Here is a 24,263-nt window from a genome sequence, read left to right on the forward strand (position 1 = left end):
AAGATGCTCGAGAGGTGGCTGATTTGTAACTTTAGACTGATCCACACTTCTTCTTGTCATTCTTTTACATGTCCCTACATTATCTTTATCTCTTTTTTATTTTTTTTCCACAAGTACATCCGTATTTTGTACCTTTACTAAATATGCATACATTGAATATGCATCTACCGGTGATTCCCAACCAGTTATGTCACGAATTTCTTGCCCTACATGAGACATTTCACTATCAGTAACCTTTCTCTTTTCAAGTGCATGTAAAGTATGTGTCCATAACCATCACTTGGCCATGCATTCTATCCAACTGTAGACCAAAAGTAAAAGCATGTATCACCGCATAAGCATTTCAAATAGCCAAGTATTCAAATAACTTCTGTATACCTCCCTTTCCAAAATTCAAAGCAAGAGGCAATCCCATTTTTTGTGTGTGGATCTTGTCATCTTTGCAAAAGATGAGCTATTGTGCCAAGGTCTCCTAATAGGCAGCACAATCCTTTCTCTCATACTGTAAACTATTACACCACATACATCTTTTTCCTGGCTAAGGGACTATTGCCTGCCCCTTTCCTCTTGTCATTTTTCATCCAATTTTGTAACCTTCAATTGAAGATCCCGCATGCTTTTGACTAATTCATCCAAGACATCTTCCCTAATAGAGGGAACAATAGCAAGTATAGCCATAGGGTTAACCACAAAAGTTGGTGGCTTAGTGGATGCATCAATTGTCTTGCCTGTAATAGTGGGCAAGCTAGAGACATGCAATCTTTTTCTTCTTCTATGCTTTTTTACAAGTGCAGTAACAGCTTCCTTGACATGTCTCCACTTTGTTATCAAACATGTCTCTATAGTTTGATCCTCTAGCAAATTATCAAGCTTCTCTTGAAGCTCAGGATCAGCTGCCTGTAGAAACAATTCAATCTTTTGGCTTGCAAGAGCTTGCTGTTCTGCAAGATCCAATTGCTCAAATCAACTTTCAAATTCTCTTAAAAATCATGTAGCCACAAGGCCCTTATTGGGTTGTAAATCCCACTCCTGAAACGTCTTATGTGTAATCAAATTGGAATCTTCAATGTAAAATTCTTCCCTAAGTGTCTTCTTGAAAGCTACCCAATCAGCATCTTGCTTGTATAATTCAATAATCTACGCTTTCAGTTCATGTACAGTGATCCGAACAAAATACTGACTCCATGCAAGTTGAGCTACTCTAAAGAATTCCATCTTTTGAGCATAGGTATGTACATATGCAGATACATTCCTGCCATTGAACAACTTCATCTTACGCTCAATTGCTTTGTAGAGCATTCATCACGACACTTTCTGTTTGAGCAGAAGCATGTATCACCTGTTGTTGTTGTACTAGTATAAGCATATTCATATTTTGTACCAACTATTGCAAAACATAACTGGAGATTGTGTTCGAAGGTTCTCCCATCTTGCATTTCCTTTTGACGACCCTTTATGTCGAGTTCACCAATGTCGGAGGGGTTTTTGTTGAAAGGTCATATTATCCACTAGGGATTAGAGATAGAAGGAAGTAGAGATAGGAGATGGAAGAGAAGAAAAGAAGAGACGAGAGGTAAACACGACAAAAACGAAGCACAATGAATTGAATCAATATGTATTGATAGAACCTGAAATTCTTTGTCTGACACTACTTAGAAGCAATCTCCAAGCATTAGATTTCCTCCTAGAGCTCCCTCGTAGACCAAAAACGTGGATCAAAATAATAGCTCCCTCTTTGCTGCTCGCGGAATCCAAATTTGATGGCTCCGTTGGATTTGAAAGAGGGGTAAAACCTCAAGACACCTCCTCAGAGTTCTTCCAGATCACTCCTTCTTTGTCTTTCAGTTCAAAGTATAGTTTTCAACCTATCAACAGCAATCCAACGCACGCGATTTTACCAATTCGTCTTTTTTATGAAAAATTCCAATAACTGGCTAAAAACGTAACTTGCTTTTTGCATGCCATCCTAATCTAGAAGCGTTTTTAACTTTTTTGGATCTTTTGTAGTAAATAAGATAAAAAATAGGCTAAAATTGTCTAAAAATCTAGTATTTTTGAACCATTAATACCACTCATACTAGTACTAATGACTTAGATCACATTGACTCTCTTAATCAATAAGAAAGTCGGATGGTAACACATTCCATGCTTTTTTACACTGTCTGCATAGCATCACAACAATGTATTTGTTTCTCTTTCTTTGCAAGACATGATCAGCATTTTGTTATCATAATGTTGACTCCATGTAATTTTCATGTAAAGATGAGAATAGTGCATGACAAAGCCGTTGTAACTTGTATTTCTTTTGCAGATGGATCATTCTTTTGCAAGTTGACAGCATGATGTTACATTGTGACTATACAACAAGATATGCACATTGTTATTCTTCCAATGATGCTTTCACATTCTATCGCCCAAGGTGATTTGAATTTTTCTATGTCATACCAAGTTGCAGCAAATGGTTTTAGTGATGTTTTTCTAGAAGCCATAGCTTTTCTTTTTTAAGAAGTCCTGAAAAATGCCTTGTGACTTTGCTTTTTCGTAGCAAACACAATATTAGTGAGTTTGGGAATCTCCAAATTCTCATTTTTTGAATACTAAAAAGGTGACACCTGGATAACATGCCCATAATTTTCTCAAAACCATATGATGTGACCTATCAGTGAAAAACGCTTGAAAGATGGAATCTATTGAGCTATAGAGCACTCGATTTGGAGTTATAGTGTTCAAGTTATGACGAATCCAAAGATTTGACCATGTGTCCCAAACTTATGGAAAATTTTCATATTCCCCAATATGGTGTTAGCGTGCATTGATGCTAATGAGAATAATATGTTTTTATCATAAAAATGTAATACACTTATTCATGAAAAAACATGCTATACTTCGTAAAAGAATTTTTAATATAGTTTATTTTTTTGACGTGTAAGAATGATGATTTTTTTCTTCTTAATAGTAATTCTAATAAAATCAATAAACATTAATAATAATTTAAAACTTAAAAAATAAATAAAATAAAAAAACATGTTATATAGCATACCGAAGAGTTCTTTTTTTTTTCAATCTGTTGGAGTTTTAAGTTTTCATTTTTTTCAATAAGTTTGAAAGCTCATTATGCTTTTGTTTTCGCTATACGTTCAAAAGATCGTTTTCTTTCATTTTCGTTTTACTACTATTTACTAATCTTAAAAAGAACGAATGACGAAGATTTGAATCTAACCTTAATAAACTAAAAAAACGAAGGACAAAATTGTTTAAACTAATCTTAAAAAGAAAGAATGATGAAGATTTAAATCTAACCTTTTAGCTTGCAAGCACAAAATTGAGGAACTAATGTATAGGTCTCCAAACACTTCTGTATGACCTTCCTCTTTCCTCAAATAAGAGTCGAATTTCATAACGAAGAGAATGACCCATAGTAGTGAACTCTCCTCCTTTTATATAGACTTAAGGCTTCCCAATGTTCAAAACTTTCCTTTAAGCTTTTTAAAACTTTTGTAGTTTATAAACTTGAAAAGCTTAAAAGCTTTCAAATTGTTAAGTTTTTCTTTAAAAACTTTTTTCCAAATTTGAGTGTACGTTTATGTTTTCCTTCTTTAACTTAAAAAAACAATTTTTTTTTTTTGAAAACGTCACATACATAGCTGCACGTGTAAACATATCATCATCATTGACTGCACGTGTAAAGATGCCAAGTGTTGTGGGACTGCGCTACATGTTGGCCGGGACGATTTGGTCAGTGGGACTGATCAAGACACACATGCCTGCTCTAGTAGAACTGGAATCAGACAGTGGATTATCGAGGTATCCATCGTTCATCATGACGTGCAGGGATGGATGAGTCAGATTTAGACCTCCGGAACCTGGATGGTGGTGTGATGGTATCCGAGGGTGCTGCCCAGGTTGTTTCAGCCGCAGCGACGAACCTCCCCCAAAACCAGTGGGCCTTCCAAACATGGGCCATCCGGTCGATCGGGATGCCTTTGGTCTCGGGCAGGAGGAAGAGGGTGAAGGTGCCCATGACGGCCAGCCAACCGGCGAAGAAGAGGAACATGCCGAACTTGAAGGCGCAGAGCATCGACAGGAAGGTTTGGGCGAGCAGGCCCTTGAAAAACATGTTCACGCACACCGTCACGGACTGCGCCGCCGAGCGTATCTCCAGCGGGAAGATCTCGCTGGGGATAACCCAGGCCAGCGGGCCCCAGGACCCTTTGTACACGCCCACAAACAGGCACACCATCGCCAGCTCCACGGCGCTCTCCGCCTCGGTCAGGTGCGCCGTCGGCTGCCCCGCCTGGATCTTCACGCCGAACAGCGCACCGACCACCGCCTGTTTAGTCATATCAGGATGAGCCAACCGCAGTGAAAACCATTCGTCGTATTAAAAGAACATTTAAGTCGTTGAAATTAATATACACATCTATGTTACCATGCAAAGGAGCATGACAACAGTCGCGGCCAACAGGATGGTTCTGCGGCCGACCTTGTCGACCAGGAAGACGGAGATGACGGTGCCCACGAGGGCGACGGAGCCGGTGAAGACGCTAGAATAGAGGGAGGACTGGCCGCCGAGGCCGGCAGCCTTGAACAAGAAAGGCCCGTAGAACAGAATGGCGTCGTTCCCGGCCACCTGCTGGAAGAAAGGCAGGGCCAGCGCCATCACCACCTGCGGCGTGTTGCGCCTCTTCAGCAGGCTTCGGAAGCCGCTGCCCAGCCCCTGCTGATTGTACTGCAGGGCCTTCGTGTGCGCATCCACGATGTCCGCCAGCTCGGCGTCCACATCGGAACCGCGCCCCCGGATCTTCAGGAGGACAGCGCGGGCCCCCGTGTGGTTGCCACGTCGGACGAGGTGCGTGGGCGTGTCTACGAGGATGAGGCTGAAGAGGGTGAGCAGTACGGCCGGGATGCCGGCCATGGCCAGCGCGAGGCGCCATCCCCACGGGTGGATATGTGACGCCAGGTAGTTCACCAGGTTACCCGCGAACAGCCCAACCGCTATGCTCAGAGAGAACATCATGTTCAGCGCCCCGCGGGAGCTCGCCGGTGCTATCTCCGAGAGGTACAGCGGCACAGCCTGGAAGATGATCGCATGCAGACGTTATACACCACTAGTACAACAGATATTGTTCCCTAGCCATAACGCGTGCGCAATTGTCAGCTCAGTAATACCTGATTCGAGAAGGCCAGGCCGCACCCAAGTAGAACCCGGCCCAGCAGCAGCATCCCCAAGTTCTCTGCGCCCGCTCCCATCAATGTTCCCACTATGAATAGCAAGCCCGCGCTCAGCATCGTAGCCTTGTGCCCCAGCCTCTTCGTTATTGCGCCCCCTACAAACGTCGCCAGCAGCGCCGTTATGTACAATGAGGACGTGAATAGCTGGAACACCTGATTGTTGTACTTGCAGTAGTTGTCCTTCTTCACATTCTTCTCGCTCTCGTACACCGAGGGGTAGAACTTCTCGAGGAAGTCGTCCATGACCGACACACCACCTGCAGCATTATCACCAGAACGGAGTCATGAGAGACGTTGTTATCACACATTATCATCGTCAGTCCCTTACGTATTATTCAGGATAAACAGAGCTCTGTTATAATGTACTACTCATCAGGTACATGAGGTGCACTAACAGTACGTCACCTGCCACCACCAGATCGTAGCCATACATGAGGCCACCGCCACTACCCGCCATGAGGCAGGTGAAGAAAACATAGGCCGTGATCGCTGCTGCAGGTGCTGCAGCACCATGCTGTGTTTTAGCATCAGGCAGAACGATTACGCTAGCCATGGTCACTACTGCTACGGTAGGCGTCTATCGATGTGACGATCAAAGCCTGCACGGTGTATCTGAATATTCGTGTTGTTCATGGTGCTGGTGCACTTAATATATTATGTTGAGGCAATGTTGACTCTCAAGTACCACACGAATCACGACACTTGCAACTGATTGCCCCTCCGGTGAAAAAGTTTCAAAGTACACCAGCTCAATCACCCCACACTTACCAACCTGTCTGCGGCTGGTTGGTGATTTATCATGGTGATGCATCTCTATCATTGTTCTAGGAGGCTATGTTCCTGGTACTGCCCTCTGCATAGTCCCAAGCAAGTCTAAGCTATGAGAATTCTCTGGACTGAGATATGTGGAATAATTGGATGATATGTATTCTCATCACCCTAATCTTTATTAACACCTAAAGACGTGTGAAGCACATGTTCTCTAAGGGATCCAAAAGGCAAGAAGTTCTAAGGAAAGAAAAAGCTAAGAAAAGAGAGAGAGGTATATTTTTGAAAAAGGTAAAGTGGCGGGCTGCGCCTGAATTGGATGGAGGGCCCTTCCTTTTCGTTTTCTGTGGAGATGAGGGAGCTATGCCGATTACTGGCAAAAAGCAGGGAGGAGATGGACAATGTAGAGCAGAATTCGAACAGAGGGTAAGGGCGCTGATAGGAATGAGTTTGTTGTGAGACAGCAACAAGGCCTTGGCAGTGACAGAGTAATGGAGCATGTTCCAGTGCACTCCAGACTAAGGTGAAAGATGAACCCATTGGGCATGAAAGAAAGCGGAGAAAAGAGAGCGTCAGGCTACAGCAACATCGACAAGGCTTGAAGGTCGAGTGTAGTTTCATCGATTGCAACACTTTCAAATTATATGGAGCCTGGAGATTGAATAGTGAATGGAAGGAAAATGACACCGCAGGGAGGCATATTCTGGAAGACAGAGGTAAACGGCACTTCGATGCTTACCTGCGGAAACAATCTACTGCTGGAAGAGGAACCGAAAAGCACAGCAAGAGATGAATAATGGCGCTCGTAATCAACAACCGAGATGCAGAATTGGGAGAGTCAAAGGAGATACGGGACGTCGAAGTAAGGATGTTGATCGACATGAATCAAATAGTGATGAATATCGTACTTTAGGAGCTATTTTTTGTGTTGCTGTCAACGAACGATGAACAACAATTCAGTGTCGGATTGAGCAACAGCTAATTTTGTGTGAAGCTTGAGAACACTCAGACTAAAGAATACATCGAGAATCGCCCGTTATAGAGGAGAATCGGAGCTCGTCCTTCGTCGGCGCGTGTATTCTGTCTCCCGCACTGGACGAGGAGGAGGACTCTGACAAAGATGAAAGTGGAAGAGACAGCCGCAGTCACAAAACCTCTAACGGAAAATTCAAACTAAAGCCATCTTCGGATGGGAAAAAGGATAAAGATGTCAGTAATACACGCCATATCGCTGCCCAGATTTTTACATTCAAAGAGCTTGCTGCAGCTACAAAAAAAAAAATTAGACCATAATGCTTGATAGGTGAAGGAGGTTTTGGTCGAGTGTACAAAGGCTAATTGGAGAGTACCAACCAGGTTGTGGCAGTGAAGCAGCTTGATCGTAATGGTCTTCAAGGAAACAGAGAATTCCTCGTTGAAGTCTTAATGCTCAGTTTGTTCCATCATCCCAATCTAGTTAATTTGATAGGCTATTGTGCCGATGGTGATCAGAGACTTCTTGTTTATGAATACTTGCCGTTGGGGTCTTTGGTAGATCACTTGCATGACTTATCCCCCGAAAGAGAACCCCTTGATTGGAATACACGCATGAAGATTGAGGCAGGATGGAAGAACATCACAGATGATATTCCCTATTCTTGTTCAGCATCTAATTTTGCAATGTAATTCCGAGTAGATATGTCAAAGGGCTGCTTTGCTTGAAGCCAATATAGCCATTCAAACGTGCAGTCTTCAAACTTGTCAGGCGGGCGATAGCCATGATCAATAGGTACAAGGATCCAGTCTGTTTCTCCTTTCTTGCAAACCAGAATGTTTGCACCATTTCAGACTGTGTTTGCAAGGCGAAGGTCAAGGACTGCAATTTTGTGAACTTCGTGGACAGGTCTTTCCTTGGATAGCAAATCTGAAAGAGCTCACAGTTTTTTTTTTATCGCTTGATGCAACCAACTTCCATGTTGCAAATATCCCAAAGGCTCTGCTTAGGCTGAAATTTCAGTAACCCAGTTCCCATTCTCAGCAATCCTCTCGACAGAGTTTTCATCTTCAAGCATGGCATACTACAGTTGAACGACCACGTGCAAGGCTTTACTTGGTGCTGTACTTGTTTGAACCAAAATTTTGAGCTGTGGCTATGTTCTTGACATCAATAATTTGAGTTCTTCTTGTTAGTCTCTTCCATTGCTGTGCCTTGAACCCCGTGTTCTGCAGCTCTCGCACGATCTCTACGACACCGCATATGGACACTGATGTATCTAACTTTGTTTCTGAATGTTTGATTTGTCAAAGAGTTAAGAGACATCATGGTAAACAGTATGGATTACTTATGCCTTTGTCTATTCCATCTAAACCATGGGAACAAATTTCTATGGATTTTATTACTGGTTTACCTAATACTAAATCTAACCATGATATGATTTGGACAGTAGTAGATAGATTTAGTAAGCAAGCATATTTCATTCCATGTAAGAAAACTTTAACAGCATCACAAGCAGCACAATTGTTTTTGAAAAAAGTTTTCACTAACCATGGATTGCCAAAAGTTATTATTTCAGATCGTGATTCTAGATTTTGTAACAACTTTTGGATTACTCTGTTTGCTAACCTAGGCACAAAGATTGATTTCTCATCTGCATTTCATCCTAAAACTAATGGACAAACAGAAGCCACTAATAGTACTATTCTAGATCCTTTACATGCTTATACTATTTCTAAACCTCAGACATGGGATACACATTTACATTTATTACAGTTTGCATATAACAATACACCACACACATCTACAAAGAAAGCACCGTTTGAAGTGATTTATGGATATAGATTATCTACACCTGTTGCATCTTTGTCAAATAGAATTCAGAGTGTTGATGATATTGCTAGTATGTATAATACTATTTTTGATGAGGTTAAAGACATGATTGCCAAAGCCCAACAATCATATACTAAGCAAGCCAATAAGAAAAGACAAGCAATGAATTTAAAAGTTGATGACTATGTTTGGTTGAGGATAGAAAAACGTAGACTACAAAGTCTAGATAGACACCCAATTGTTAAATTAGCCCCTAGATTCTATGGACCATTTAGGATCATTCATAAAATAAATGACAATGCATTCAAGTTAGAATTACCACCTCACTGGAAAATTCACAACACATTTCACATTAGTTTATTAAGACCATTTAGAGGCCAATTACCTCTACACACTGTTTATGAAAACCCACCTTTGTTAGAGAAAGAGACTGAAATACTTGAACCTAAAGCTATCATAGACACTGACTTTATGACCACTAGAACTGGCCGAAGATATTCTAGATATCTAGTCAAATTTAAGAACCATCCTGTACAGGAAGCACAATGGATGCATGCTAGATACTTAAATGCTTTTCCCACTCTGTTAGCTCCACATTGAGCTAATAGAAATTGAGGTCAATTGCTATCCCACCCCGGGGGTATGATGCCAGGAGGCATATTTCACGGTGGATTCCGTGCCACGGTGGATTTCGTGAGGTTTTACGGTGGATTCTATAAACTTTGATGACCGAGGCTCATACACAAAGTGGATTCTTTGTGCGAGAAGTTGATGGGGACGCCTGTCCTTTTCGGGCGTTTCATTAATTTAGTGTCTACATGGGTGATTCCGCAAAATGCATATTAAATTAATAAACGTTTATGAGTTTAGAGTGCGCACTTGTAATAAATTAAGGTTAGGATTTATTTCTAACCAGTTGATTTATTTATGTAGCTGAAGACTGCTAGGTATTCACTTTTGTCAATTTAATTGTATTATTTTACTAACGATTGTGAATGCTTCAGTTGATGTGTAGAGATAGCAGCAGTGGTGGAGGAAAGCATTGGAGGATAGCGAGTATTCGATTTATTGATTATATTTTGATGGGCGCATACCTTAGGCATGGCGCCTATATTTTGTCATGCCTATTTATTGAGGCGTTGGATATTTATTATTATTTTGTATGCGCATGGGTGCATGATTATGTTATTTCTACTTGGACATTGTATTGGGCATGCTAGACTCTTTGGGCACCGCCCACTAGCTTTATTCCTATTTTTTGTTAAAGCAAACTCAAAAGCTAAAAGCTTGCTATTTTGTAATTTGGGCTATTATTTGAGCTTGAAGATGAATAATACATAAAATACATGCTTTGTGGAGCACTCACTCAAGGCATGGGGGGAGATTGCACCCAATTGGTCTCTTGCTCTTGTCGTTCATGCTTTTTACCTTATTTTTGCAAAAAGTAGAGTTCTATTGTTCTTGGGGACCTTCCAGCATTCACTACGCGAGCGTACAGCATCCGATCTGCGTACCAACTTCAAACTCTTCATGCAAGGATGCTATCACATAGTCCTTACTCCCCTCTACTATATTTTTTGACAAATCTAGAATGTTATGCCTAAAAACTTGTTGACATAACTCCCTCATGCGTCCAAGCACCCTCATTTCCAAGGTATTATATATACTAATCTCTTCTTTCCTCCATTTACTATTTTGTATTGATCTCTTATAGCTCTCATCTTCATTTTATAGCAAGCATAAGCTAATTACATATCAATTTTGCATATTTTTCTCTCTTTTTCATCCTTGTTTTACTAGCATGAGCTAGTTACATATCGATTCTACATTTTCCCTCTCTTTTAATGTATTTTCCTTTCTCTCTTTTCCTCTCTCTCCCCCAATTTTAAAACAACTATATAATCATCTCTTCTTTTCTCCCTTTTCTCATCCATTTATATCTAATAATTAACTCACTAATAATCTAACTACAAGTTACCCACATACTGATTTTGATATTCACTATTTTCTTCCATTTATTTTTCTTTTCTTATTAATCATACTTATATTATAAATAAGTACAAATCATCACAAGGACATGGAATTTTTATGTTTTATTTAGCATTTGGTTTAGTTATTAATCACATTATATACAAATATGAGGTACACATGTGTTGTGCAATATAGTTAATTCACAATGACAAGCCAACGATCCTAATATGTCAATGGTTGTCAAAGGCAATAGTTGTAACAATTTATACTTGACATCTGTAGAAGTTCTACTTGGTGTTAGTTTGAAACTAGGGCATTTATTTGAACAATAAGTGTCAATAGTGATATTAGAAACTAGGCATCAATTAATTAATTAATATTTAGTTTAGGGTCAAATAATACATGGAACACAATATTAGTGAGTTTGGATTCTCCTAATTCCCATTTTTTGAATAGTAAAAAGGTGGCATCTAGATAACATGCCCATAAGTTTCTCAAAACTATATGATGTGGCCTATCATTAAAAAGTGCTTGAAAAATGGAATCTATTGATCTATAGAGCGCTTGATTTGGAGTTATAGTGTTCAAATTATGACAAATCCAAGGATTTGACCACATGTCCCAAACTTATGGGAAATTCCCAGATTCCCCAATATGGTGTTATGGGACCACTTAGGTGTCTAAATGGCCAGGGAATTTAATTCTAGATAGGTGATCTAGTTTTCTGGAATAGACAAAAAGTTAGATTAAATTTTAGAATTATTGATTCTAAAAATCAATTTAGTTTGTTAGAAAATCTATTTCAAAAGCTCCCCAGTGGAAAACATGCCTATGCAAGTGAGATGAGGCTTGTTGGAGGCTAGAACAAAAGAGAGAGGCCCATTTTGGAGGCCAACCAACAAAAGGAGAGGTTGTAACAACCATAATTAGGTAATTCTAATCAACCAAGATAGAAGGCGATAAGTATCAAAGGCCTAAAATAAGCAGGCCAACATTCTAGGTAGAGGCTACAACAATTTGAGGCCTTTTAGAAGTAGATGAATTCAATTTTGGTTGAATTAGGAGCTACTATAGCTAGCTGAAAATTTAGTCACTTTTTGGTAATAAAGTCTAAATTTTCTCTCTCCTCAATATTCTCTCTCATCCTCTAGCCACCTCTCAATTTCTTTTAGCAAATCTCATCCATTCCATCCATTGGAGGTCTAGAATTGAAGGATTCACTATCCCAAACCCTAATTTACAAGAGAAATTAAGGTTTAGGAGACACCATGGGACTTTTGCTTGAAGGTTAATGACCTAGCACTTCACAAATGTGCTAGAAATTGTGTAATTTCACAATTTCCAAGATATCATCCCATTCTAGTTTGATTTGGAGCTAAGTTTTACTATCCAAGGGTCAATCAAAGATGAATCTAGGGGAAACTGATACAAGGCTTGTTGGTCATTATGATAACAAAAGGAATTGGAAAGTGAAGGAGATTAAAGAGATCTCAATGTACTTATTCCAATTGCGATACAAGATAAAGTAATATGCAAAAAGCACTAGTTTTTGGGGCCAATTTCATGTGTCCAATGTCCAAGATTAACTAGTAAAAGTTGCATTTTAGTTTATGTGAATATTATGCGTGCTATAAGTATTACTTGATCAGTAATTACCACCCTTTTAGAGAAGGTTGCTTTCATGGATCCATCGCCAGAATACCATCATCTTCCTTGAATTGGTAGGCCTATGGCTCTAGATTGGAAGTCAGAAGAGTTTACTGTGGTGCTGAAATTATATTTAGCTGAGCAGTATTTCAAGAATGTATTTATACTATGAAATGGGATCAAGGAGTAATGATGCCTCTCAAGCAAAAACTCATCCCATGTTCTCTCATATGTAGTTTTAATACAGAAGAAGGATGGTTCATGGAATATGTGCAATCATTATTGTGCTTTGAATAATATCATGATCAAGAATCGAGATTCTTGATTTCATAGATTAATGATATCATGGATAGATTGTAGAAATTAATCATTTTTAGTCCTATTGATTTGGAAAGTGGATATCATCAAATACACACTAGACCAAATAAAGTATTGAAGACCAATTTTGGGTTAGGATATCTTTTGGGTTACATGAGTATCTTGTCATGGCATTTGAACTTATAAATGTTCTAGCCATGTTCAATCTTATGGTGGATAGGATTCAAGACCACATAGAGCATTTGCGGGCATATTCTTTGATGACATGAATGTGCACTTAAATAATGAAGAGGAGCATAGAAGGTACTTGGACATTGTGTTCAAGGAACTATGTAAGCATTGTTCAGTGATAATTAATGACAAGAAAAATGATGACCAATGACAAGAAAAGTGAGTTCTTTTTGCGTGAAATCCACTTTTTGAGGTATATAGATAGACTAATGTTATATGTATGGACCACTAAATATTGGAGCAATAAATTGATGATCACATTTGAAGAATGTTAATGAGACTCACAACTTTTTGGACTTGTATTCCTAATATAGAAAATATATACATTACATTACTAAAAGACCATCTCCACTGCATGCAACCTTCCATCTAGGTTGCATTTTTATGATTAATATTATTAATGAATACATTCTATATGTTTAATACCCCTACATAATCCATATAATATCTAACTACTATATAATTACTAATTTTTGAAATAAATTATAAATAATAATTTTATAATAAAGTTTAATAATTTTACTTAATAATTATTATTTTTTATAAAATAAAATTAAGTATTATTATTTTATATAAAATATTTTTAATATTTTTAAATTATAAAAAATAAATATTAACTTATTATTATTATTTAAGTTAAATTATTTTTAAATTTATATATATTATTTTTACTTATTAATATCTATTAAATATAAATATAAATTGTGTTGATGTTTAATTATGAAGAATTAGTTATGCATTAATATTAGTATTTATTATTTATTATTTATTACTACTATTGAAGAATTATTTTTTAAATAAGTGATTTATTAAATTTTTACTTGGATTTTTTTCATTGAGTAACTTAAAGCTCTTTAGCTTTCATCAAGGAGATAAGTCACATTTTGGATTGTACTAGGGCTCATTTGAGGGGTGATATTTATTCATTATAATTCTTTTGTATTAAAGAATTCTTTCATATGAAAGAATCTTTTGTACAAAATAAAATTTTCACTAATATTTTTTTAATCCAATAGAGTATTCCACATATTCATACTGAAGTGTCCTCATAATACCCCATATTTTTGGGAAAGTATTTTATAAAAGTCCCATATTTTCTATATTATGCAAACCCCTATTCATATTAATGCAACCTAGTGTGTCATTTAAGTGACATAGTGGAACTTTTAACTTTTGATGAATTAAAGAAAAAGTTGACTTCAAATCGTATACGTGTGCTACTTGATCTAAGTAAATAATTTGTTGTGTAGTATGATGCATATGGAAATATCATTAAAATTGTTTTAATGCAAGTTGGCCTTATAGTAGTATATCATAGCCTCGTTCTCTATAGAACAAAGAAGAATTTGTGTATCTATGAAAATGAATAATTGGTTGTAATTCATGCACTTTCCATATGGAAACATTATCTTTTGGGAGCCGATTTTATTGTACAACCAAATCATTAGACCTTGCACTATTTTCTAACTCAAACTAAGTTACCTAAGAAGCATATCAAATGCAGTAATAAGTTGATTATATATAGTTGCATTTTAAGATATAAAAATATAAAAATATTGAAAAGACTTCATGAAATGGATTGGATTTTAAGTAGAGAAGAAAGTATATCATATATACATCCACTATAGATCATAAAGTTGACAACTTGGTCATATTAGCTTCATGAATAGGCTCCTACAAATAAAAGATAGCATGTTGTCTACTACAAACCACCTTTCTGTAATAAAACAGAGATAACTTTTGATAGATTGGTCCAAATCAAGCATATCATATATCAAAATATTTTTCTATTAATAGTGTAAAATAAAAATTACTCTAAAAAAATAAGCTATTTGTAGTGAATCAAGGCCAGAATTGACTAGTCTTCAACCAAAAGAGCTTCTTTAAGGGGAGGAAATTCCTCCAAAAAGCATGCTAGTCTCCAAGAGGTTTTTTCGAGAGTAGACCCTTCCACCTGATCAAGTATTCCAATATTGGTAAATTGGATCTAAAATTTTTATGCTTGTGAATGATATCCTCAGGAATATTATATTGAATGATGTTAATCCTCGAAATATCAAGACAGACAAGTCAAAAAAATTGGAAGTGGAAAATAATCCCAAGGCAAGAGAATGACGACGGAAAAAGGTGCACTAAGGAAAATTTGAAGACATAAGCACCAAGAAAAATTCCAAAATGCACACAAGCCTAATATTTTGCAAAAAGAGTACCAAGTGCATTGTAATTTATTTTGTAAAAGAGCAACCCTCTCTCTCCCATGAAAGTTGCAAAGAATGAGAGGCATGGGTTAAGGCCATGCTAAAAAGGAGAAGGAAAAAGTGTAGAGGAATGGACAAAGGCTGAATCAAAAAGAGAATGGCCACCCAATGAGGAGGTAGGGCATGTATAAAAGTCAAAAAGTAAATGAAGAAGCTTATTCTTGGTGTTTTCCAAACTTGCTCTGTTCTTATTTCTTGCTCTTGCTTCATTCTTGTGTATGAGAGAGGGAGCGAGGAGAAAGAGTGTGTGTGTATGTGTGTGAGGGACCATGGATAAGCTCTTCTTCTCCTCTCTTCATCTTCTTCTTCTTCTCTTCTCTTTTCTCGCATGCGTGGCTATGAAGCTTGAAGCTTGGAGCTTGAAGATGGAACTTGCATGAAAGTATATCTTGGATCGTGGAGCTACCAACGGATTCATGGGAGGAGGCAACTCAATCAGATTCAAATGTAAGCTCACTACTTTACACTTGTGTATAGAAGAGTGCACACAACTATATGAGAGATAGTCATAGCTCTCGACTTGAAATGCTTGAAGCAATAAGTGGTCCATGGGTCTTGTTAGTGTGCTTGTGAGAGCAGTGATATTTTGTTTACATTGCTGCCGAGACCAACAGATTCAAGCTTGAGTGCTTGCACACTCCAAATTGAGCAATGGAGTATAAGTTCATCTCCGAACGATGCTTGGTTTAGGTAGGAAGCGAGGGAGTTGAAGGGTCTTCGATCTCCTCTGTTTGATAGTTTAGATATCGGAAGATCTAGGAGCATTAGTTAGATTAGTGGTATGTGATTTTACATTAGTAGGATGCATTAAGGTTTGCAAAATCATGAGAAAAGAAGGAAAAGATATAGTGTTGTTAAAAAGGCCTTGATTTGTCTAGATGGCAAATGTGGCAACTTGACTAATGAACATAGTGTTTTTTCCCAAATGCCTAACAATGATGTGATTCCATGGACACACATGATTGAAGCACATGCTCAATAAAGGGCACAGTCAAGAAGTATTGCTACTTTCTTATGAAATTTCAAAGTAAATGATACATCCAGATAATCTATTCTTTCTGGATGGGATATCCACATCTATAAGTTGTATTATGAAATCTGGATAATGGAATTGAGGTGGACATACAATTTGCTACTATTCTTGTCATAATATATGCTTAATGTGGCAGCCTAGGAAGTTCCTTGGAGGTTTTCAACAATATGTTTGAATGGGATGTAGCTTCTTGTAGTTCCATCATTGGAGCACATGTTGGTTAGGGCAAAGAAGATATTATTTTCTACTAGCAATGCAACTTGATAGGATTTGGCATGTGGTCTAAACACAATGTTCTCAAGAATGCAAAGGAGAGGATGTGTTCATTGTTGCATCCTTGGATGTAGCCTAAGGGGTGTAGTCTAAACATGGGCATGGTTCTGGGTGATGCAGACTACCATACATGACAATATGCAATATGCAACACTTTTTTTAAAAAAAATCATCTTCTTCCCTATATTTGTATGACATGTTAAATTATTCAAAGAGACAGAAGTAGTTAGATTGTTGTTTTGAAAAGGGTCTCCATCTTGTACTTACCCAACTATTTAGAAGCAGAAGCTGCAGATATGAAATGAAAATGTGTACTGATATTTGCTACATATGCAGGTTTCTGTTTCAATAAGCAAGGCATCATCATCAAAGGATGTTTCAAAGAAGAGTAAAGGCTCCAAGGAAGAACCAGAAAAAAAAGAGAGAAATGTGTATAAGCATGATCCTCCAAATGAGGTGGCATATATTCTCTCTCTTTTTTGTTTGGGTCTTATTAATTTATCAAATCTATTCTGATTACTTGTATACATCATAACTTTCTTGGCTTTTCTTTGAAAGGGATCCTCTCTCAGGATTTTTAATGTGAATTTGTACAAGGAAAAACCTAAAAGGAAAATCAGTATATATGCATGTGTGCAAGCACACACAAGCATGAGAGATACAAGGATGCACAGATTTCAATCATTGACAAGTACAAGAAGAGTGTCCTCCACTATGCAGCCCGATATGGCCAGAGCTCCTACAATATCAACCAGTTGCTTGACTCTTGGGCCAACTGATGTATCAATCTTTTAGATAAGGAAGAAGATTACAAGAATTTCCTTGCAGAAGCTATGAAGGCGGGAAATGCAAAAGCCATGAAAGTTGTGAGGAATAGCATAGCAAAAATATAGGTCTAAACAAACCTATATATCAAGGAGGAGTCCAAACAAGCGGTGTGCAGCACTCACATTGAGTAGAAAACTGAGGACATAGGGCACAAGAAGAAGGTGATGCTGAGGATTCAGGATAGTTGGCTTTCTTTGGGTTGATTCTTGTCTCATTGATGTTCCATTTTCTACTTGTATGGTTTATGGAGAGAACATGCTCTACTTTCACTTGTAATTGCTATATCTATTCACTCTTGCATTGCAAGTACCCTTTGGGAGATTATTGGTGTTATCTTGGATTATCATTGGCAGCCCCAAATAGGGAATTCATGGGCTGAAGCTTAATTTGCGATCCTCTTCTATAATCTTGGTAAACCATGGGTCGTTCTTGGTTCACATGAGTGACTACAAGGTATACTGTTTGTAAGAAAGTTTCAAGAAATCTATATTTCCAAGAAAAAACAAAGTATATGGTGAATTGAAGGATGTGATGTTCCTCTTGAACATATAAACATTCACTTGAATCTACTTATCTCTTGAAAACACATCTCCATCTATCTTGTCCAGTTTTCTTGCCATATCCCTGTGGTGACCTTCAGCCCTACCTTGGGTAAGGTACTCATGAATACATGTATATATCACGTGGATTCAAAATAAGGTATTTTTAAAATACCATTTTTATACTTTTTTCACATACAAAAGGGTGTAATATAAAGGGGTTATTTACAAATTGAATAGAAAAGGGTTATGTTTTATTCATGAAAAATTCACAGACAAGGATATTTATAAATAGGCATTGAATGCACATGATGTAGAGGATATATATATAGTAACTTCCACGAGAGCCCTACGCATTGCGACATTGGTGAACCCAACGTGAAGGTCAGTTTGTAAGAAAACTCCAAGATGAGGGAATCTTCAGTTGATACTCTACAACAGTTGGTGCGCATACTGCAGCAGACACCAACAACAAATCCAAATATTACAACAACAACAACAAAGGCAAGATGAAAGAAGATTGATTCCACAACTATCAAGGCCCTAGAAGAGGATAGGTGAGAATTAAAACAATTTAATGGTCGAAATGTCTCTGTATTCATTCGCTTGTATGTTGAGAAAATGATCTTTTTTTGTATATACCGCAACATGCATGGAGTCACTATTTTGCCAGACTAGCCAAGCACGGTCTTCAAGAGAGAATCCATGGTCTTTTTCAACGAGATGTGGATTGGACTGCATTCAAAAAAGCCTTATGTGAAGAATTCTTCTTAGAAGACTTTGGCCTTATGAGACGAAGAAAAGTTTCAATGATTGGGTTGAGAAACCCAACAAAGGGTTTGCTGCAATAGTTCTATACCATGAGTTTGAAAGTAAATTTGGACAACTTGATGTTGAAGACCAACAAAGTATGGAAACTTAGAAGATTGAATTATTCATTAAGGCTGTAGATCCCATCCTGCAAGAGAAGCTTGCTAATCGCTTAGAAGATGCTACCTCCAAAACAGGAGTCAAAACTGCATGGACAGATATTACTAATGCAATTAACATGATTGCTCAAACAGAATGGATGCGACCAAGATTGGACTCTTCTTCAACTTCAACGACTCCATTAATGAAGTCTATTTCATCTCCAAAAACCCCTCCTCTTTGACTAATAAACTAATTCTTTCTTCTTCAGTTCCTTTTGCTCCACCTCTTAAAAATGATGTCATGGATGAACTCATTAAAAATATGTGAGATCTTCATCTAAACCTTACAAAATATAGTTCCAAAGTAGAGAAGCTGGATGTCAAAGTTGAATAACGAGGACGTTCATCAACTCAAAGACATATGAAAGAAGGCTATAAGAGGCGTTGTATTTGGTGTGACAGCCAACAACATGACAAGAGGGAGTGTACTGCCTTTTGTGAGGCTGAAGCACAGAAGCTCGTCTTTTGGAAAGACAAAAAAAATTATGCAGTTGAAATTGGTCTTTCGCTAGAGCCAAATTTTGGCCATGATGGAATGAAGAAAAGATTAGAAGATTTAGATGTAAAAAATACCTACATATCAATTGATGCAACTCTCTATGGGCTTCAAATTGAGCCAATTAAATCTAATTTGAAAGCATATAAAGCTCATGTGCAATCTAAAGTATGGATGCATACATTAGATCAAATGGAACATGGCAAAGTAACCAAAGATGATTTGACTAATGCCAATCAATGCATTTGAGGAATAACTGGTTGGGAAGGACCGGTAGATCCTTTCTTCGCCTTTGCACATTTGGCTGAAGTCAATCATAAAGAAGTCTTGGTTGAAGAAAAGAGGAGACAAGAAGATGATCCTGGTCCTTCCCCTTATGTCCCTTCGAAATGGGTAACTAGAAGAACACATGAACAACCAAAGCTTGTTGAAAATACAACCCCAAATCAAGAGATGGAAGATGTGCCACAAATTAAGAAGGCGAAGGAAAGAATAATGGCAAGTAGCCAGGCTACAAATTGCAGTCTGACATAAAAACTACAACCAATCTCAAACAAGTCCTAGAAGAACGAATTTTGGAAAGTAAAATTGAGTTTACCTTAGGCAAAATTCTTGGAATTTCCAAACATGAATTTCATTATGTAATTATTAATGTAATTAAAATAAAAAGACAATATGTTGGTGATGATGCTAAAGAAACAGTGCATGATTTTTTGCAAGCTCTTCGAGTTTTTGTGCAGGATGAAGAGAAGCTAAATGCACAAGGAATTTAGCTTGAAGCAGTCAAAGAATTAATTGCAGCAATTGAAGCTGAAGATAAAGAAAGCATGGAAGTAGAAATTGAAGAAGTAAAGGCTGAAAATGTAAAGGTTAGCTAGTCCAAACCAGTTGAAAAGCCAGTCTCTCTCAAAAAGAAGGACTCCTAGAGCGCATGCATGATGAGGATGAAGCTCAATTCATTCCAAGCAGTCACTACTCCTGTATGCAATGGGCAAGAGCAACAATGAAGACAATTGTCAAAATTGGAGAAAAAGAAACACCATGTATTGCACTCTTAGACCATGGTTTTGAGATAAATGTCATTGCCAGGAGTCTCTATGAAAGGGTGGATGGCCAATAGATGTTGATCCAAGCTGGCAGATGAGAGCTACAAACAATTCTTCTAGAGAGTTATATGCTGCATGTCCTAATGTACATGTAACTATTGGAGACATAAATGACAATTTTCACTTCTTTGTTCAAGACTCTTGTAGTTACCTTATCATTCTTGGACAAACTTACATTTCTCAAGCCCGCTTGGAAACAAAAGCTCTTGATGATGGCTCTTTCTATACTTGAATCCGAAGCAAGGATAATGAAAAAGCTATCCAATTTCTTACAGTGTATTAATCATCATCGAAATAGAGATTAATTGTGAGATTATCTTGTGCCTCATGCCTGAGAATTCAAGGGTTTTCAAGCTGCACTGCTATAAAAGGAGGCTATGGTAGTGCTTCATGTAAAAAGATTGTTTCTCCTCATGCTATAGAAGTTGTGTCTCTAGAAAATCTACATGTATGTATAGCCAACAATATGGATTGTTATAAGTTTCTTCCAGCCATGACTAAAGCTGAAAGAAAATATTTATGTCATGTAAAAAGGGAGCTAAAAACTTACGAAATGATGGCTGAATGTAAAGATATTTAAGGCATCTTCATTGGGCTAACTACTACTGACACATTGGTTGAAATATATGCAGCTATTCATGCAGAAAATTAGGTTGAAAATCAGTCTATAGAAGTATGTACCTTGGATTTTTATCAGGCAATTAAAGAATTTGTTAAACATGAATATATTGGCTTTCTCAACAAGGTAGAAGCGCAAGTGGAAAAAAATTACAAGATAGTGGATAAGAAAGTCAAGCCTGTTAATTGAGTCACAATCCGAAATAGTGGTTCAGGTCCATTTTTCTTGCTGAAGCTTTTGCAGGTAGAGCAATTTATTCCATGGGCGACCTATATTCAGGATATGACCAATTTCAGCTTTCATTAGAAAGCCGAGACATTACCACAATGAAGACACCTCTTGGATTGGTCCGCGTGTGTACTCTACTGCAAGGGGCAATAAATTTTGTGGTCTATATGATGAATGCCATGCACAAAGTCTTAAGGGACTTTATTCCATAGCTTACTCTTCATTTTCTTAATGATGTACCTATCAAGGGATGTAAAATCTATGAAAGGATTGAGGATCTTGATGAACATGGTTGCATGACATTTGTAGTCAACCATATTCATGATTGTGATAGGATTTTGATAAGGCTAGAAGAGGTTCATCTTACCCTTTCTAGAGCTAAATTGATTTTTGTAGTTGAAGAAGTCCTAGTGGTCACACATCTGTGTGGCCCCTACGGACGTAAACCTTCACCAATCAAGATAGATGCCATTAGCAAAATGCAATAAAAATGTACAAATATTTTAGAGGTGAGAAGATTTCTTGGTGCATGTATATTCTATCTCATATGGATACCACATTTTGCTCATGTAGCCAAAAATCTTTATTAATTATTAAGAAAAGGCCAAAGATTCTTTTGGAGAAAAGAGCATACTCTCACTATACACAAATTAAAAAAGCTATTAATTTCAGTCACCACTCTCAAAAGGGATTATTATTCAAATGGAAAACCCATCATCCTTACTATGGATACAAGTCCCATTCAGATAGGATGGGCTATTGTCCAAGAAGATCTTGAAGATTACATGTATGCAATTCGTTTTGGAGCAAAGGTTCTTAATGAACGACAAAGAAGGTATGCACAAATAAAAAGGGAACTGTGGGAAGTTGTAACAACATTAAAGTGTGATCATGAATACTTAATAGGTGCTTTCATAGTGGTAGAAATTGATCGTCTTCCACTCTTGGGCATGATGATCAACTGCTCTACACCCGACATTGCTATGCTAAGATGGATTGCATATATTAAATCTCTCAACCCCGAATTGAAGCATATTGCAAGAAAGGAGAATCCAGTTTGCTGACATGTTGTTACGTGCAAGATATGACAATGAAGAGGAGCTGATGGAAGAAGATGAAATTGAAGAGTCTATACTTGCTCAATCTCTTTTCATGACTGTTGAAAATACATTTTTAGTTGCTGCATATACAAAAGCAAAGCTGAAAATAGCAAGTGTAGCTCATCTTTTTAATGGTACAGCATTAAGTACAGTAAGAATAGGAAAATGTACTACTGTAAAATCAAAAAATAGCAACAAAGATTAAAGATTTTCCTATAGAGGAAGGGTGGTCAGCTAGAAGCTAGCATGCTCATTGCATTACTTAAGTTCTAGATCATTTCCTTGAAGAAGATTGGCTGAAGATGCCAATATTTGAGCACAATGAAGAAGAAGGAGACTTGGACTGATGAGAAGTTCAAGCATATTAAGAGAAAAGCTTATGGCTTTTTTCTTAAAGATGGGCATCTATGGAAGCACACAATTTCATAGTGGAAGATGATCAATTTCATAGTGGTAGAAATTGATTGTCTTCCACTCTTGGGCATGATGATCAACTGCTCTACACCCGACATTGCTATGCTAAGATGGATTGCATATATTAAATCTCTCAACCCCGAATTGAAGCATATTGCAAGAAAGGAGAATCCAGTTTGCTGACATGTTGTTACGTGCAAGATATGACAATGAAGAGGAGCTGATGGAAGAAGATGAAATTGAAGAGTCTATACTTGCTCAATCTCTTTTCATGACTGTTGAAAATACATTTTTAGTTGCTGCATATACAAAAGCAAAGCTGAAAATAGCAAGTGTAGCTCATCTTTTTAATGGTACAACATTAAGTACAGTAAGAATAGGAAAATGTACTACTGTAAAATAAAAAAATAGCAACAAAGATTAAAGATTTTCCTATAGAGGAAGGGTGGTCAGCTAGAAGCTAGCATGCTCATTGCATTACTTAAGTTCTAGATCATTTCCTTGAAGAAGATTGGTTGAAGATGCCAATATTTGAGCACAATGAAGAAGAAGGAGACTTGGACTGATGAGAAGTTCAAGCATATTAAGAGAAAAGCTTATGGATTTTTTCTTAAAGATGGGCATCTATGGAAGCACACAATTTCATAGTGGAAGACGATCAATTTCATAGTGGTAGAAATTGATCGTCTTCCACTCTTGGGCATGATGATCAAGTGCTCTACACTCGACATTGCTATGCTAAGATGGATTGCATATATTAAATCTCTCAACCCCGAATTGAAGCATATTGCAAGAAAGGAGAATCCAGTTTGCTGACATGTTGTTACGTGCAAGATATGACAATGAAGAGGAGCTGATGGAAGAAGATGAAATTGAAGAGTCTATACTTGCTCAATCTCTTTTCATGACTGTTGAAAATACATTTTTAGTTGCTGCATATACAAAAGCAAAGCTGAAAATAGCAAGTGTAGCTCATCTTTTTAATGGTACAGCATTAAGTACAGTAAGAATAGGAAAATGTACTACTGTAAAATTAAAAAATAGCAACAAAGTTTAAAGATTTTCCTATAAAGGATGGGTGGTCAGCTAGAAGCTAGCATGCTCATTGCATTACTTAAGTTCTAGATCATTTCCTTGAAGAAGATTGGCTGAAGATGCCAATATTTGAGCACAATGAAGAAGAAGGAGACTTGGACTGATGAGAAGTTCAAGCATATTAAGAGAAAAGCTTATGGCTTTTTTCTTAAAGATGGGCATCTATGGAAGCACACAATTTCATAGTGGAAGACGATCAATTTCATAGTGGTAGAAATTGATCGTCTTCCACTCTTGGGCATGATGATCAAGTGCTCTACACTCGACATTGCTATGCTAAGATGGATTGCATATATTAAATCTCTCAACCCCGAATTGAAGCATATTGCA

General features: G+C 37.5%; 1 protein-coding gene across 2 annotated transcripts; it reads right to left on the reverse strand.

The window, feature by feature from the left end:
- Positions 1–3,570: 3,570 nt before the first annotated feature.
- LOC148027773 (sugar transport protein MST4-like) lies at positions 3,571–5,724 on the reverse strand. Of its 2 annotated transcripts, none has more exons than XM_087688944.1 (4): positions 5,638–5,724; positions 5,170–5,489; positions 4,484–5,074; positions 3,571–4,330 (listed from the first exon to the last, which is right to left on the reverse strand). In XM_087688944.1, the coding sequence occupies exons 1-4, from the start codon at positions 5,687–5,689 to the stop codon at positions 3,797–3,799; spliced, it is 1,497 nt and encodes a 498-aa protein (XP_087545070.1). In that variant the 5' UTR covers positions 5,690–5,724; the 3' UTR covers positions 3,571–3,796. The 2 variants fall into 2 exon arrangements, with proteins under 2 accessions (XP_087545070.1, XP_087545069.1); XM_087688943.1 differs by having other exon boundaries at positions 4,430–5,074.
- Positions 5,725–24,263: the final 18,539 nt, after the last annotated feature.

Source organism: Lygodium microphyllum, chromosome 12 (genome assembly GCF_053477565.2).
Source record: "Lygodium microphyllum isolate KBCC chromosome 12, Lygodium_microphyllum_v1.1.10, whole genome shotgun sequence".
Lineage (NCBI taxonomy): Eukaryota > Viridiplantae > Streptophyta > Polypodiopsida > Schizaeales > Lygodiaceae > Lygodium > Lygodium microphyllum.

Coding starts and splice junctions, on each gene's coding strand:
- LOC148027773 (XM_087688943.1), bottom strand. CDS start 5,689: ATGGCGGGTAGTGGCGGTGGCCTCATGTATGGCTACGATCTGGTGGTG. Junction 5,490..5,637: donor CTACGATCTGGTGGTGGCAG/GTGACGTACTGT, acceptor ATAATGCTGCAG/GTGGTGTGTCGGTCATGGAC. Junction 5,075..5,169: donor GCCTGGCCTTCTCGAATCAG/GTATTACTGAGC, acceptor ATCATCTTCCAG/GCTGTGCCGCTGTACCTCTC.